This window comes from Bemisia tabaci, chromosome 9 (assembly GCF_918797505.1).
Source record: "Bemisia tabaci chromosome 9, PGI_BMITA_v3".
Classification (NCBI taxonomy): Eukaryota; Metazoa; Arthropoda; class Insecta; order Hemiptera; family Aleyrodidae; genus Bemisia; species Bemisia tabaci.
In genome coordinates, this window is record NC_092801.1 from 34082858 (window position 1) to 34099922 (window position 17065).

A 17065-nucleotide genomic window follows, 5' to 3' on the forward strand; every position below is an offset into this window, starting at 1 on the left:
CAGGATCGATTTTTTCGACTCAAAATATGACTAATGAGCGTTCACCACTTCAGTAATGTATGCTCTTCCCCGTCGTTTTGCAGCGGGTAGGTTCCTAATGTATCCATTGGTAAAGGCCCGCACTGCTCCACGGGAATCGTCGCCATTTTTCGTGGCGGGAAGCAATACCTACTTTCTCAATTTTTTTTATGTATCATTTCTACCTTTTTTCTCCTATTTTGTCCACTTTATGTAATGCCTGTAGGCTTGTCTTTGAGAAATTAATATCTTTACGTTTGAAAACTCTGCAACGTACTTTTATTTAATGACTCTTTCAAGGATCGTTCAATTTTTTTGTCGTCGTAGTTCTAGAAAAATGTTTGGGTACAGAGTACCCCTTCACTAATGACTCTTATATTTTATTCTATGATGATATTGGAACCGTCGTCTTGTTTTACCTTTGTTAAGAGCAAGTTCTTCTATTAAGTTCTTCGATTTCGTCCGTGTTCCTCGCGCGATCGGTGATGTAAGTTGCTAAATCCGCCTCCCGCTCCTTAATTGTTGAATCGATATTGAATAACCTGATCGATAAATAGCTTTGCCCATGTAGAGACCTATCGATTTAGTAACCGACCCGCTGGACGGATTCGGTTCATCGAGAGGGATAACGAACTTGAATATGAAATATTGAGCGGCAAGTTTCACCGGTGCCGTATCTGCTGAAGCGCTCCATTACCAGCACTGTCGTGTTAAGGAAGAGCACTGTATTTGCATTTAAGTGTTGCCAAATTTCCTTTGATTTAACATAAATTTACTAGGAAAATTCCCAACATTTTTCATTTACTTTTTCAGATAGCTCTGTTCACAATTTCATTTAAATAATATGGAATTTTCAAGGTTAAATGTGCGTAACTTTTCGCAGGAATAATCATTTTATCGAAGGCAAAATTTGGCAACTCCCGAATGCTTATACGGCGTTCCTCCATAGCACGGCAGCTAAGGAAAAACGTCGTTTGATCCTTGAGGCGTTGCCTAATTTTCTGCGTTAAAACTAGAATTTCCTGGTAAATTTTAAAATATTTTTCTTCCAATTTTTTAGAGAATATTGTTTGTATTTTGATCATAAGTTCTTGAAAATTTCAAGGAAAAATATTCATAATTTTCCTCATAAGCAATCATTTTATCGAAGGAAATTTGACAATTCTCGAATGTTCATACGGCGCTCTTCCGTATCACGCAGCAGTAAGCGTCAACTTTTATCAACCTGTGCATTGTAAATCAGGACGTTTGTATCTACAAGCGGCTACGCTGGGGCGACTGATATACAGTCGACAGCTTCTGACAGGATGAGAGTTGCGATTTCTTCGCAAATATGGAGCGCAGCCAATTCTGGGTGTGATTTCTGTGTCCTCCCCGAGTTCTCCGCCCGAGATTGAGTTGTTTGGATTTTCCGACAGGAGTTGGAAGTAGGTGCCCTCGGAGAGATGTTGGAATTTAGAGATCCTCGGAGACAGCATCGATCGTTGTTCATTTCGACAGCGGAGCCAAAGTTTTGCTCGTTAAAAATTATTGCGGATTTTCAATTTATTCCGGGCTATTCAGTCACTATTGTGCAGCATTTTATAAGAATATTAAGAGAACATGACACGTATCAAGTCTCACGCTACATGACACAAGGGGATGCGAGAAGCGTGCTTTCAAAATATAAATAACAGCTGAACACTACGTCGGTCGACGTCATTATAAGATTTTTGAAAACGAATCTAAACCAAGGTGTGATGTAAATAAACGTCTTAGTTATTGAAGCTCTTCGGCTTCATAATCATCAGCAGAACTTCGACTTTTGAAACATTAACTGAATAGGAAAATGAAGGGCCAAAATTAATATCTCAACTTTACCTCAATAAATGAAAATGACTTCCAATGCGTCAGTTATCAAGAATGAGGAACATCGTCAATTCGTCGAAAGCACTATTTTAATTGATGATAAAACAGAAAACTACAAATGCGGGTTTTACAGTGTCTGCGAGGTATCAATTATGTACTGCCTACGTTCAGTGCTACAATATGACTGATTCGTTATTGAGTTTTTCTAATATTTGAAATAAAAAAAATTTAAATTTTCAAAATCGTATCCAATGAGAAAAAGTTTTTCTCTGCTGAGATGATTTTTCTTATCTTCTCCGATGCTCTTGTCACTGTTCGTATCATAATTAACGGTCAATCACTGTTCGTATCATAATTAACGGTCAATCTTGCTGGGAACCTCTATTTCTGCGAAAAGGCCTACTATCACGAACCCATCGTCTCTATTTGCCGCGATCAGTGGCGAAACTTGTACTAAGTTGGGTTAAGCAGCTAAATCAACTTCGAGGTGGAACCTAAAAAAAATCAAGCAATCTCTTGAACTTCATGAAAAAATAAATATCATACAAATTAATCCGCTCATACATACTAAAAATAATAAATCAGGGCCCAGGAATGCATATCTCCTGTTCATTTTTCGGCGCGCCTTACGCACAACCAATCACAACGGTCGCTCCTCAGCAGCGTTTCCCGCCAACACCGCACGTCAGCTGACAAGCTGTTCTGTGTTCGTTTTCAATGGTTTTCATTTATTGTTTCAATTGTGAAAAATGTCTGCTATCTTATGTTGTGACGTTTACGTGGATCTACAGAAAAATTTTCGGAGCTCCTCCACCACGTCGCGCTAGCAGTGAAAGTGGGACTGCGACAGACTGCTCCGCAGCCGTCTTTGTCAGTTGGCAGTTCGTCACTAACAATCAGCGCAGATTGAACGGTCGCACGAGTATCGGTTCAATCTATCAAAATTAATATTTTCCTATTAACCTTGCTGTACGCGATGCCGCGTAAATTTAGTTTCTAAACATGTAAGTTTCCCAATTGCTCGACTGTCAGTTATTACAAATTCAGTTGCAAATTTTTACATGTGGTAGAGAAAGCCTCTAAAATGGTTTTTAAATACAAAAAGCTAGAGAAAGTTTTTTCTCTCCTTTTTCCCCCTAAAATATGAGGTATCAGCGAAGTCGTAGTTTTTCATGCAAAAACCCGATAGGACAATGAAAGCCTGACCATGACGAAAGCGGAATATGACCCTCGCGGGATTTTTCATCGGTTATGTAAAACATAAATAGGAAACCTTTGAAAACAAGCTCGTGTGTTGAATTTCTTTTTAGCCTTAAAATAGCACGTGCTATGTGTTCCTGCATTTTAAAGACGCTTGCTGTCCCTCATAAGCGGCCAGGAATATTTTTCCGTATACTTACACACGCAATGGAGTTCACTCTCGGCTGCGCCTGGAAACACATTTCAAATTTTTCTGACGTGTTTTCAAGGGCTAAAGAGCAGTCTCATGTCTCGAGCAAACCTGTTTCAGTTATCATCGTCCTCCCGACGTATGTGCGCACCTTAACTCCCCCGTGAGTCCTGTTCCACGTATTGAGGCGTGCTCTCTGGGGCTCATGTCCAGATCGAGATACGCCCTTTTGCTAGAGGAGCGACGTTATAATCCCCACGCTGAGCGGCCTCTTTCTTTCGGGGGCTTATTTCGATTTTCCTCCCGACAGATTCGCACGAGGAAAGCCTGCCGTCACTTACGACGCGTTTTACGATCGTGTGAGCTCGTTACATCTGGATGTGTGGGCCGTGCCGCACAGTGGATCCACTGGTAAAAAAAACCTCTTGGTTCAAGAGTGCAGTTTCTTGTCGCCAGATTTAAGAGTCTGGACTCTTGTTTCAATGTAAAATCCGCTTGAAACAAGAGTTCAAGACTCTTAAATCCGGTGACAAGAAACTGCACTCTTAAGTCAATGCAATCGGCATTGGTCCAAGGGGTTTTTTTTACCAGTGTCGAGTCAATAGGAGAGGTCGGACACGCCTATAACTCCTTGTACGCAAAAATTTTTGGTTCTATGAGTGGTTTCCTTGGTTCACTCGTGAAATTTTCTGTTAGAATCATCCCTCAAAATTTGAAATTAGACGAAATAAATACGAAAGTTTTCAGTTTGGGTTAAAAATCTCATGTCCAACCTCTCAGAATTACTCTATCCACTGTGCGCCGTTGTATCATCACCGGAGCTACCGTGCTATGGAAAAATGTCCTATGAAAATTCGATAGTTGCCAAATTTTCTCTGGTAAAATTTTAATTTTTTAGGAGAATTGTAAAAATTTTCTCTTAATATTTTCATTGACTTTAGATCGATTGTGAATGAAATCCTTCGAGAAATTGGTGGAGAAATAACCACTGATTTCTCCGAAAATCCGTAAAATAAATAAATGTAAAAGTTTTCAGTTTTGGTTAAAAATTTCATGTCTGAACTCTCTTATTAACTCTGCCGTCGTATTATCACCCGAGCTACAGTGCTAAGGAAAAATGCCCCACGAACGTTCGATAGTTGCCAGATTTTCTCTGGTAAAATTTTAATTCTTAAGGAGAATTGCAAATCTTTTCTCTTAATATTTTCAGTGACTATAGAACGATTGTGAATGAAATTCTCTGATAAACTGGTGGAGAAATATCCACTGATTTCTTTGAAAATCCGTGTTTTATCAAAAGAAATTGTCAGCAATTAATAGCTGATGTAGCTTGGTTCCTCTCTCTAAACGCGGTTCAGCTTTGTGTAGAGCGCCTAATAAATGGACAGATTTTTCAATTCGGGACCATAATTTCTGGCTCAAATGTGAAAACACTTGTGTACTTAAGGAAACTAATGTTACATACGTTTTTTCTAAGCTGAGCCAGAAATTATAGTTCTGAATAGCAAAAAATGTAGTCCAAATGTCCCTTAAAGTTGGATTCCATTCTTAATATTGTATTTCAGGAACTGACATCATGGAGGTTAAATTGAGCAGGAAACTTTTTGGGATGGATTCTTACGGAAGATTACTATTATTTCTTCTTAACTGAAGTACATAGTACAACTGAAAATGTGCTGGTACTTCCACCAACTTCTTTACCCACCCCTAAAGGTACCTAATTCGCAATTAACGAGGTTTGAGAAAGAAAGAAAAAAAAATGAGGCTGCATTAAATCTTTCCTATTCTGGGCGACGTCAATCGCCTTGTTCCAGAAGCACCACAACAAGCAAAGCAAACGGAAGGAATCACTGCACAGAATCATAGGAAAGGAAAGACGCCCGCTGATGACGGCGCGGTAATACAACTATTCGTGTTTAATGGATGTCCGTATTGCGTCTCCTAAATTGAAGGCGCTATCGCGGAAGCGTGAACTCGCAATGTTCTTCTCTGCCACTGAGGTGTCGCCTACATGCGGAAGGTAAGTTTGAAAACGAGACCGAACGGGAATATGTGTCAATTTAAACCTTAATTAAACGGTAAAAACTGCGAATTGGAACCTTTTCCTCATTAATATTTCTGCTAAATCTGTTGTTAAGATTGTGTGAGTTAGTTCAATCAAGATCAATGCCAATTGTTTTAAAAACCTTCGTAAAATTATGATTCGACCTTGGGTGGAAAGTGAATTTTTTGTATCTCACCTTTTTCGTTTCGCCTTTTAATGTTGTCAAGATAGTCCTTCTCACCAAATATGTTACTCTTAATTTGGGCGAATATAATTCGGATATTTTACGAGATAATGATCTCTAATTTTTTATGCAGTGGGTTCAATGGATATCACGTTTTGGTATCCGAGGTAAGAGCAGCAGGGCTCTTCCCGAATTCCTCGTCATCTTTATGTTTTGGAATGGATTTTTGTCTTTGATCATTTATGCGAAGGTTCGCACCTTTTTCGTTTCGTCTTTTAATGTTGTCAAAATATTCTTTCTCGCCAAATATGTCACTCTTAATTCGGGCGAATATTATTCGGATATTTTACGAGTTAATGATCTCTAATTTTTTGTACAAGGGGTTCAACTAGGTCTCAAGTCTTGATATCCGAGGTAAGAGCAGCAAGGCTCTGCCTGAAATTTTCATCTATATTTTTTGGAATGGGTTTTTGTTTTCGATCATTTATGCGACAAAATTATTCTCGACCACTTCTCACTAAATATGTCACTCTTAATTTGGGCGAATATTATTCGGATATTTTACGAAATAATGATCTTTAATTTTTTTATGCAATGGGTTCAACTGGATATCACGCTTTGATATCCGAGGTAGAAGCAGCAAGGCTCTGCCTGAAATTCTCGTCATCTTTATTTTTTGGAATGGGTTTTTGTCTTTCATCATTTGGACTGCATTTTGCAATTTGGAGCTATAGATTCTGGCTTATCTGAAAAAACACTTATGTGCATAGGGAAACCAATGGCACGCACGTTGTTTTTAAACCGGGCCAGAATTTAAAGTTCCAAATTGCAATATGCACTCCATTTATGCGACAAAATTCACCAATTTTGTCACTCTTAATTTGGGCGAATATTATTTGGATATTTTACGAGATACTGATCTCTAATGTTTTTATACATTGGGTTCAACTGGTTATCACGTTTTGATATCCGAGGTAGAAGCAGCAAGGCTCTGCCTGAAATTCTCGTCATCTTTATTTTTTGGAATGGGTTTTTGTCTTTGATCATTTATGCGACAAAATCATTCCGGACCGGTTGTAAGGAGAAAATTGGACGAAGGAAGCGAGCGGAACCTACCTTCTTGCTGCGCCCAGTTGATCAAAGAATCCACTTTGGAAGGTGTGGTCGAGAAACAGTTCTCGAACTTGCCCCCGGCGTCTAATCCGACCGTCTCGAAGTTTGCTTTGACGCCGCACATCAGCGCGGTGGCGCATGCAGACGACTCTCCTATCTGCGCGTCCAGGTTGTACGTCTGCAACAAAAAACCACCGCCAACGCTTAGTTCGTCCATGTAGCTCAGACTGAAAAATTTTCAATACACCGAACTTCGGATTTTGATCCGGGCTTACACTGAAAAAAAATCTCGGTGTATTTACTAAGACAAGGGTAAAATTACCAAGAATTCAGGGTTCTATTTGACCCCAGTTATTTCTTTGTAAAATTACCAGTAACGGAATTGGTAATTTTACCGAGAAATCTCGGTAAAATTATTGAATTCCTCGGTAATTTTACTGGACCCCGGTAAAAACGCCAATATTTTTTTATCGACTGTGGTAGAATTACCGAGATAAAATGGCAAAATTACCGGGAATTGATTACCAATAAAAGTGGTATTCTTACCTGAGAAAAACAGTAGAAATACCGAGGCTTACCAGTTTGTCTTGGTCAAATTACCAATAATTGTTACTAAAAGTGAGATGGTAAAGGGTACCAACGGACCTTGGTAAAAACGCCGAGAATTTGTTTTCAGTGATATGTGGAGGTCGGCCAGTTTGGATTTTCTGACGTACCTTCATTGGGGTCCTTCGTGTTGGTTTTGTATGCGATCCTTTCACTGAATGATATAATTTTTGTAGGCTTAGAACGTTTTTGACTAGTATTTCTGACACACATGAATGTAAATGATTTTGGTAGTGGGATGTTTATCAAAACGTCCTCCTAACAACACTGGGGGAAAAAAAAACACATTGGATTCAGAGTCCAGACTCTTAAAAACATCGACAAGAAAAAATACTCTTTATTCAATCGGATTTTTGCTTAAATCAAGAACCAAGCCTCTTAATTTGAGCGGATTTCCTTTTGATCTAAGCAAAAATTTGATTGAATCAAGAGTCCATTTTCTTGTCAATGTTTTCAAGAGTCTGGACTCAAGATCCAATGTGTTTTTTTTTCCAGTGAAGCCAAGCCTTCTAGTAATCTACGGACTCTCGTTTCCTTCATTGATATTTCGACTCAAGTGGAATCGGGGTATTTCTGCGTCTTTACTCTTCACTTAAAGTGATGAGCATTTGTTTTTCACCCCCCCTCGTCCATCATTTGCCCGTCATTCAGCGTTTGAAATTCCCTCGAGTCTTCGGACTGTTGAAAATCGGGATTGTCCGGGAATTGCTCCAGAAGTACGAAATGAATAACCACGCAATTTACCTGGTAATTTTAGAATATAAATGCGATTTTTAAAGACCCATTCTCTTCCAGAAACACCCCTTCGAGTTTATATTTTGATGGATTCACATCAAAATTTGCAGTTCTAGTCCAAAACTGTCCCTCACATAAATTATTTTTACATCGTGCGGCGCGGCGCGCGGGGAAGTTTTTCCAACTGCCGCGCTAAGTAAAAATGCCATACGAGCATGTTGCCAATTTTCTCGTCGGAAAATGTTTATTTTTGAAAGGATTAATGAATTTTTGTCCTTTAAATTTTCAGACTTGATGAAATCACAAACAAAACTCTCTGAAAAGTTGGAGGTGATATTCCCAAATTTTACCCAAAATTCGTGATTTTCCGAGTGGAATTTGGCCATGCCGGGTGGCGGTTGCGGCGTTTTTACTAAGCGCGAAAGAACATTCCGTTACGGCGCGCTAGGCTGAGAAGGAAAGCTCTGCGCCGCCTGGACTTTTCAAAAAGATGCGTTATTCAGATTTCAGGTCGGAGCATTTCACCCGGTAACTGAATGATTTATCAAGCTAAGTAGGGAGCACAGTCGCTCCGTTTGAATCGCCGCGCCGAGCGCTCCCTTGCCAGATGTCGAAGTTTCCATCCGTCAAGTTCAGGGTTTCAGCCGTCTCATTCGCCTCTCAGAATTTCTTTACGAGGAGATACTGGACAGTGAGGGATCAAATTCTGATTGCACCTGTCATACTAGGCTTTCACGGGCGGACTCGGTAAGGGGGCAGTGACCTTCCGAACACGGTCGAAGGGGGTCTAGTTGGAGCGAACTTCGGGAGTTTCGAACCTAAACTTTCTAAATTATAAAACTTGACTTATATTTTCCCTAGTATTTGGGAGAGGACTTTCATATTGAGAGTAAATACAATACGAATTCATATCTGATCGGCTACACTTTGTTTTAGGCCTTCCAAGTGTCATAAATGGGAATAAAGATTCCCTTTCAACAAATTCAAAGCTTATAAACTGGAATGGACCGGGAATTATGGTCATTGCAAATAACAAACGGAATGAAAAAGGGAACGGAAACAGGAATTCGGGAATGAGTTGATCAAAGATTACGAAAAACGTTCAATTCGTGTAATCTTTATTCTCGTTTTTGACATACATGAGCCCTGTTGTCTCGACTCTCCCTTTAAGGGGATTCGTGCGTATGTCATACTTTCTGTATTGTCAAATTGATTGCATTTTGGAACTGCAATATATCTGCCTCAGCTTCGAAATGACGTATGTACGATTTGGTTCTCTAGGCAAATGAGTGGTCTCACAGACGGGCTATGTATCGTAATTTGTAGTCAAAATGATTATAATCCCCCATAAGAATCCACTTCCTGAGTTTCACGACTGAATTTTGCTCGAGGTTCGGCAAAATTTTCTCGTCTGAATACAGTCACTTTCCAGCCGAAGTATCACAAGCGCCATGCGATGTTCCGAAATTCCCGCCGCCATTTCATTTTTTCACAACAAAATCGTTGGTTGAATCTGCCTGAAAATTTAACGAAATTTTATCGGCAAGACAGAGAAAATTTGGTGAAATTTTCGAACAGTTTTTGACGAACAACTTTTCGGTCTTTAAATAAAATTCCGGTCGAAATTTTGTTATGTCGATTAGCGCTTGTCATAGTTCGGCCAGAAGGTGACGATATTATACTCTCTTCAGCATCTGCGTAAACCTCCCCCATTCAAAGCATTAACCATATTTACGGTATAAGCAACCACGCATCTAGGTTGCAATTTAACTCACTTCCTGTCTTATTTTATTTTTTAAATACAATATCACTTAACGGCAATTCTTAATAAGTGTCGTGATTTTTCTCTCCCGTGCGAAAGAAAATTCCGCATAATTGAAAGCTACCGACATCCATTTTTTCTGGTTGAAAAAAAGATAATAGAAGAGGATATTTTGTGTCACTTCAAACGAGATACATGGTTGCAGGCTTACACCGTCGATATAGCGACCGTTTCTTTCCGAATTATTCCGTGTCAACGTATCGGACTGTGAATGCGGCTCCACAAAACCGACCTGTAAGCATTTCGGGGTGGAAGTCCCTATTTCCGGGGAGCCTTGCGACGCACTTTGGTATGGGAGCGCTGAATTGTGGCCACACACCAGGAATTGGTCAGAATCTCATGAAATTTGTTGGACTGGTGTTTTTGGGTCGCTCAATTCAAATTTGACTCGATTTTTACGAAATTTTTCAAACCAAGATGGCGGCAGACTCTTTGTACCATAATATTAGAAAAAAGTCATATCATGATTAGAATACCATATTAAGTGTAAGTTTAGTGCTTTTAAGTTTACATAACTACAATTTGAAATCAGTTTTACAATAATCACGAGTTTCCTGAGGGAAAAGCCTCAGAAACAAAATTGTATTCAGAATAAGTTCATAAATGATCGAATCGAATAAAGTCAGCACTCCGGTTTTTGGTCTATCGATCCACATTCACTGGAGCTTAAGTTCAGTGAATTGCACACTCAATATGGTGGTATCCTTGTTAGCAAGACAGCAATGCATGCGTATAAATGCGAACCTAAAGGATGGCAAGGAAAGGGGAGGGGAGATATTACGCACATAGTGTTCCACCTCCCTGAACAAAAAACAGTATCCCTTAGATTTCCATGTCTAGCGTTTTTTTTTTTTTCTCTCTCTTTTAATTTACTTTTTGAGCGTTAAACCCTGCTACGGATTCAGAAATGGGATTTTTTGTTCCGATTTGGCGCTCCCTGACCACGGTGCATCGTGGGTCCCGGTTCAAAAGGGATCGCAGGGGTCCTCGACGCGTGGAGAGTCGCGACTCGAGCACTTCGTTAGTGGAGCGCACGACGACATAACTAACCGACCCGAGCTCGAGCGGCTAGTCCCAGCGCCTGCCGACCCGTCGCGACGCAACACGCAACGCAACGCCCGGAACCCGTGAATGAGCGGACTCCGCGACCCCTCGCTGTACTGCGACTGAAGCCGCTCCAGTGTGCTGTGGTGTGGGCCGTATTCATTACCGTATGAAGCGGATTCCCCAGTAGAAATTACCTTCAATAAGGACGAATAAAGGAATCTCTGAAATCCGTTGAAACGTTCATCCAGACAATTCCTTTCGGCCTTCTTTAAAGTTTAATGTGACTCTTTATAAACACCGAAGAGAGACTTTTAAAAAACACTTCTATTTCAAGAGCCTTTCAACGCATTGGCAAGTAGGTCCATGTTAAAGTCACCGCAGATGACAGTGCATTTGAGCTTAGACCATTTCATTATTGATTCGAACATACTAAAGAAGTAGTCTATGTGGGGGAGTTCGAGCGAAAAATACATATTATGTATGCACTTAGGTTAGAACAGAATATGGCACTATATTCGAAGTTAAAGTCAGAGATACTAACATTAGGAATATCAATTTCAATATTTGAAAGATTCATTTTTGAATAGATTGCTGTGCCACCACCTTTTGATGTTTGTCTAGAATATGAATTTATTAGTTGAAACTCACCAATACTATTGAGCGGTGTTTTCATCCAATATTCAGTAAAGCATACAGTATTGAATTTGGTTTTGAATTTAGGGGATTTAAGTAGATTTTCCACTTCTAATTCCTTATTTCCAAGAGATGGTTTATTAATACAGAAAATACTAATGTTAGACTTGGGTTTTAAACTGATATTAATCAAATTACGTGAATTAGTCATATTAACCATCTTGTATGCAAGAAGGTGAGTTTTTCCAATTTTTCGGAGGCTTTAAATATTTAGATTAAGGCACTTGCCTCCACCCCGATTTGCTGGACGAATCCGATGAAATATTGAAACACAATAGTGAAGTAAATTACACTGTTGGTGACAGATATGCCTCAGCGGGGAGAGAGCTTGGGACAGCGCCACTAAAACCCATGTTGGCCTGTTATGAAGTAAAACTCGACTCTTCATGAGATTCTCGTGATAAGTAACCTAAAGGAATTACTAACATTTCTAGACTTTCATAACAGCTCCCCCTCCCGATAATTTTAGTGTTGAGAAATCATCTCTATATTTTGAAAGTCTTGAGTCTTGCGTACTCAGTTACAAGCGCTAATGAAAAAATCTCAATCAACTGTTGAAATTTACATCCAGGAAGCCTCGTTTTGGCATCTGTGTACAAAAAAAACAACTTTCGAAAAATGGGACCATGTAGATCCTAAAAACCGTCCAGAATTGAGATAACACAATATTCAGGTAAAATGATGAACTTGATTTTCCGACTCTTTTTACCATGAAATATCCTTTATGTGAGATTTACGCCCTCAGACAAAGAAGAGACACCTTTTCCTTGTACCTCGAACATTTGTAATGCATTTAATACATGTAATGACACCATAAAAAACATCAATTTTACGAGCGCCCACAGCAATATAAGCGTATCTGACGTTTTTTAAATAAACTAATTTTTTTCATGAACCGAAGTTTGATGAATTCATAGTTAATGGCCTGCCTGAGTCGCACATCAACGGATTCATCAATCGCCATATAATTTACTTTGAACTTGAAAAGCCTTTTAGAAAACCTGAAAAATTTGCATACATTGCGTATCCAAGACGAGTGAACAAACGGTTAAAAATATCTAGTTCGAATTTATTTCTAATTATATAATTATAAACGAAACATTGCTGAAGAGTGAAGATTAAAATTAATGCAACCATAATACTGTTTTTTTTTTCCTCTTCCAATACGGTGCGCTGTTGGTGAAGAAAGTATAAATAGATGAAAACCTCGAATATATACATAAATCGAGTCGGATTTGAATTCTTAGGAGAAGGAGTGCAGCGACTTGGACCGGAGTACGTTTAACAAGACAATTTCAAATCCATGAACGGCGTTACTCTTAATGAGGAAAACCGCAAAACAAGCGTTGTAAGCGCAGGATTGTCAGAACATCGAAGAAATATTGACTTCAAACGCGACGTGAACCACCTTCAAATTAGATACAGAGACGTTTTAGCAAGCATTTTCCAAGCGCAAAATCGGTTGTTTACAGTAATCCGTGTAGCCCTACACAGCTGCACGGCACAGTTTATAAAGTCAGAAAATAAAGGGATGGGTGTCAAGTAATTACTCAGCTACGTTTTGAGACTGTTCGCTCTACCCATTAGCAAAACCGCTGGCTGAAGTCAAGGAAGTAAAGGGCTGGGAGTCAAGAAATTACGTAGCTACGGTTTGCGACTGTGCCTTCTACCGATAAGCAAAACCGCCGGCTGTTCCGTATTTGTCTGCGGTTTGGTAGAACTTCCCCAATCCAACGTTCCTTTTTTGTGTCTGGCATTTCACCCGAAAATCATGCAGCCTCTTCTATGGAATATTGTTTCAAACTTTTGCGAAAACGAAAATGAGAGGTTTATTTTATTTTAATTCACGCTACGAAGTTCTTTTCGGCTTGTAGAGCCATCATCAGGCATATCAATAACCAAACAATCATATAAAACATGTGGATACAAAACATTAAGAATATGTTCTATTAAAAATTCGGTGCCATGTTAATTTATAACGCACTGACTGCACCAGATACTCTCTGAAGAATAAACTGGAAGCTTGAATACTCAAAACAGGAGCGAAAGGGCACAAAAATAAAATCTCAATTTACTTCCTGCTACCTTCCATCACTGTCCCTCCTCTTACTTATTCTGGTCTGTTAAAAAATTAAGAAATAAATATTAGCCAACTCAATGAGCTTTTATAATATCTAGTATATTATTGCCTTCAATATTCTTGGAGTTCATGCTATTTCAAATTCAAAATCCATGACTTTTAAAAGAGTTTAAAGGCTTGACTTCTAATAAAATTCTCAAGGCTTTTACTTTAATTTTACTTGCTTCCCCTAGGGAAGCAAATCAAATCCAATAGTTTAGTAATTCACCTCCTTATTCAACCTTTAAAACTATAATTCTAGTTTTATAGGTTGATTAAGAAGGTGAATTACGGAACTTTAAAGGTCATGGTGACCTTACGCGCCAGGTAAGCGAGCATAAAAAAAAAGAGTCCGGGTATCGGTGATAATAAAGCATTTATTCAGTCTTAAGAATCACACTCCATAATATCACATAACCTCATCGGTTGCAAGTACTAGGTGATTATAAACACATGAGGGGGGGGGGGGGGTTAGCAGATAGATGATTTGCCCGCAGCCCCTGCGATATCAATTCAGTGATATCGCCGAAGCAATACTGACCACCTAACTTGAGCTCCTAAATTTGGAATAATTACATATTTAACTAAAATTGCGAGAGATTAATGAAAGAGTTTGACCGAGAACTCGACGGCAAGAAAAGGAAATGCTCAAAGCCACTAGGGCATCAACAAGAGAAATTTAAGTTCCCGCGGGGGGGGGGGGGGGGGGAGAGGGAGTGTGGCTGGCTGGCTGGGAATTTAAGGTGCTATGCGATTTTCGCAGTGGCACATGACTTTTGAAAGTTCTTTATTAGTTCAGCTTTCTCCGTGTGGTATTTCGAGAAGAAAATTTGCCTCGAAGAAGTTAAATTCTTCTAGAGAGCACCTCCAGTAGCGCCAAGGAGACGTGAATGATTTTGTCCTTCATTGTATCTTACTCTAAAATCGGAAAATCGATCAAATTAACGTACTCAAAAGAACCCATTCTCCATTTCTAAAATTATTCACTCCACGAGCTTCAAATATGTCTGCACAACATTTGACTCTAGCGCTTTTTAAAACATTTCGGCAGCAAGCCCACTGGACTTGAACCCCCGAAATAAAAAGGTTCGCGGTAATCGTTAAAATAGCACCTGTAATGCGATTAACACCTCCGAGATGTTGAATGTGCTGCATCTGAAGCTTTCGGTGAAGGAACCTGAAAGGTGACCTTAGATGACCATCTCGAGTTTCCGCAACCCATTCAGTTTTAGTAGCAAGTCGAGATTCATTTGCCTCTTCTGTTGAGAACTGTCGCTGGCCTCTGTCCAAAAGATTTGGGTAATCGTTCAAATAGAACCTGTAATGCGATTAACACCTCCGAGATGTTGAATGTGCTGCATCTGAAGCTTTCGGTGAAGGAACCTGAAAGGTGACCTTAGATGACCATCTCGAGTTTCCGCAACCCATTCAGTTTTAGTAGCAAGTCGAGATTCATTTGCCTCTTCTGTTGAGAACTGTCGCTGGCCTCTGTCCAAAAGATTTGGGTAATCGTTCAAATAGAACCTGTAATGCGATTAACACCTCCGAGATGTTGAATGTGCTGCATCTGAAGCTTTCGGTGAAGGAACCTGAAAGGTGACCTTAGATGACCATCTCGAGTTTCCGCAACCCATTCAGTTTTAGTAGCAAGTCGAGATTCATTTGCCTCTTCTGTTGAGAACTGTCGCTGGCCTCTGTCCAAAAGATTTGGGTAATCGTTCAAATAGAACCTGTAATGCGATTAACACCTCCGAGATGTTGAATGTGCTGCATCTGAAGCTTTCGGTGAAGGAACCTGAAAGGTGACCTTAGATGACCATCTCGAGTTTCCGCAACCCATTCAGTTTTAGTAGCAAGTCGAGATTCATTTGCCTCTTCTGTTGAGAACTGTCGCTGGCCTCTGTCCAAAAGATTTGGGTAATCGTTCAAATAGAACCTGTAATGCGATTAACACCTCCGAGATGTTGAATGTGCTGCATCTGAAGCTTTCGGTGAAGGAACCTGAAAGGTGACCTTAGATGACCATCTCGAGTTTCCGCAACCCATTCAGTTTTAGTAGCAAGTCGAGATTCATTTGCCTCTTCTGTTGAGAACTGTCGCTGGCCTCTGTCCAAAAGATTTGGGTAATCGTTCAAATAGAACCTGTAATGCGATTAACACCTCCGAGATGTTGAATGTGCTGCATCTGAAGCTTTCGGTGAAGGAACCTGAAAGGTGACCTTAGATGACCATCTCGAGTTTCCGCAACCCATTCAGTTTTAGTAGCAAGTCGAGATTCATTTGCCTCTTCTGTTGAGAACTGTCGCTGGCCTCTGTCCAAAAGATTTGGGTAATCGTTCAAATAGAACCTGTAATGCGATTAACACCTCCGAGATGTTGAATGTGCTGCATCTGAAGCTTTCGGTGAAGGAACCTGAAAGGTGACCTTAGATGACCATCTCGAGTTTCCGCAACCCATTCAGTTTTAGTAGCAAGTCGAGATTCATTTGCCTCTTCTGTTGAGAACTGTCGCTGGCCTCTGTCCAAAAGATTTGGGTAATCGTTCAAATAGAACCTGTAATGCGATTAACACCTCCGAGATGTTGAATGTGCTGCATCTGAAGCTTTCGGTGAAGGAACCTGAAAGGTGACCTTAGATGACCATCTCGAGTTTCCGCAACCCATTCAGTTTTAGTAGCAAGTCGAGATTCATTTGCCTCTTCTGTTGAGAACTGTCGCTGGCCTCTGTCCAAAAGATTTGGGTAATCGTTCAAATAGAACCTGTAATGCGATTAACACCTCCGAGATGTTGAATGTGCTGCATCTGAAGCTTTCGGTGAAGGAACCTGAAAGGTGACCTTAGATGACCATCTCGAGTTTCCGCAACCCATTCAGTTTTAGTAGCAAGTCGAGATTCATTTGCCTCTTCTGTTGAGAACTGTCGCTGGCCTCTGTCCAAAAGATTTGGGTAATCGTTCAAATAGAACCTGTAATGCGATTAACACCTCCGAGATGTTGAATGTGCTGCATCTGAAGCTTTCGGTGAAGGAACCTGAAAGGTGACCTTAGATGACCATCTCGAGTTTCCGCAACCCATTCAGTTTTAGTAGCAAGTCGAGATTCATTTGCCTCTTCTGTTGAGAACTGTCGCTGGCCTCTGTCCAAAAGATTTGGGTAATCGTTCAAATAGAACCTGTAATGCGATTAACACCTCCGAGATGTTGAATGTGCTGCATCTGAAGCTTTCGGTGAAGGAACCTGAAAGGTGACCTTAGATGACCATCTCGAGTTTCCGCAACCCATTCAGTTTTAGTAGCAAGTCGAGATTCATTTGCCTCTTCTGTTGAGAACTGTCGCTGGCCTCTGTCCAAAAGATTTGGGTAATCGTTCAAATAGAACCTGTAATGCGATTAACACCTCCGAGATGTTGAATGTGCTGCATCTGAAGCTTTCGGTGAAGGAACCTG

General features: G+C 40.1%; 1 protein-coding gene across 3 annotated transcripts in view; it reads right to left on the bottom strand.

Moving 5' to 3' along the window:
- Window positions 1–17065, bottom strand: part of LOC109030397 (alkaline phosphatase) — a 324326-nt gene that overhangs the window by 20042 nt on the left and 287219 nt on the right. For all 3 annotated transcript variants that reach the window (XM_072304353.1, XM_072304352.1, XM_072304351.1), the window contains one exon: window positions 6601–6775. In XM_072304353.1, the coding sequence (XP_072160454.1) occupies window positions 6601–6775 (175 nt within the window). The remainder of the gene's footprint in view (window positions 1–6600; window positions 6776–17065) is intronic.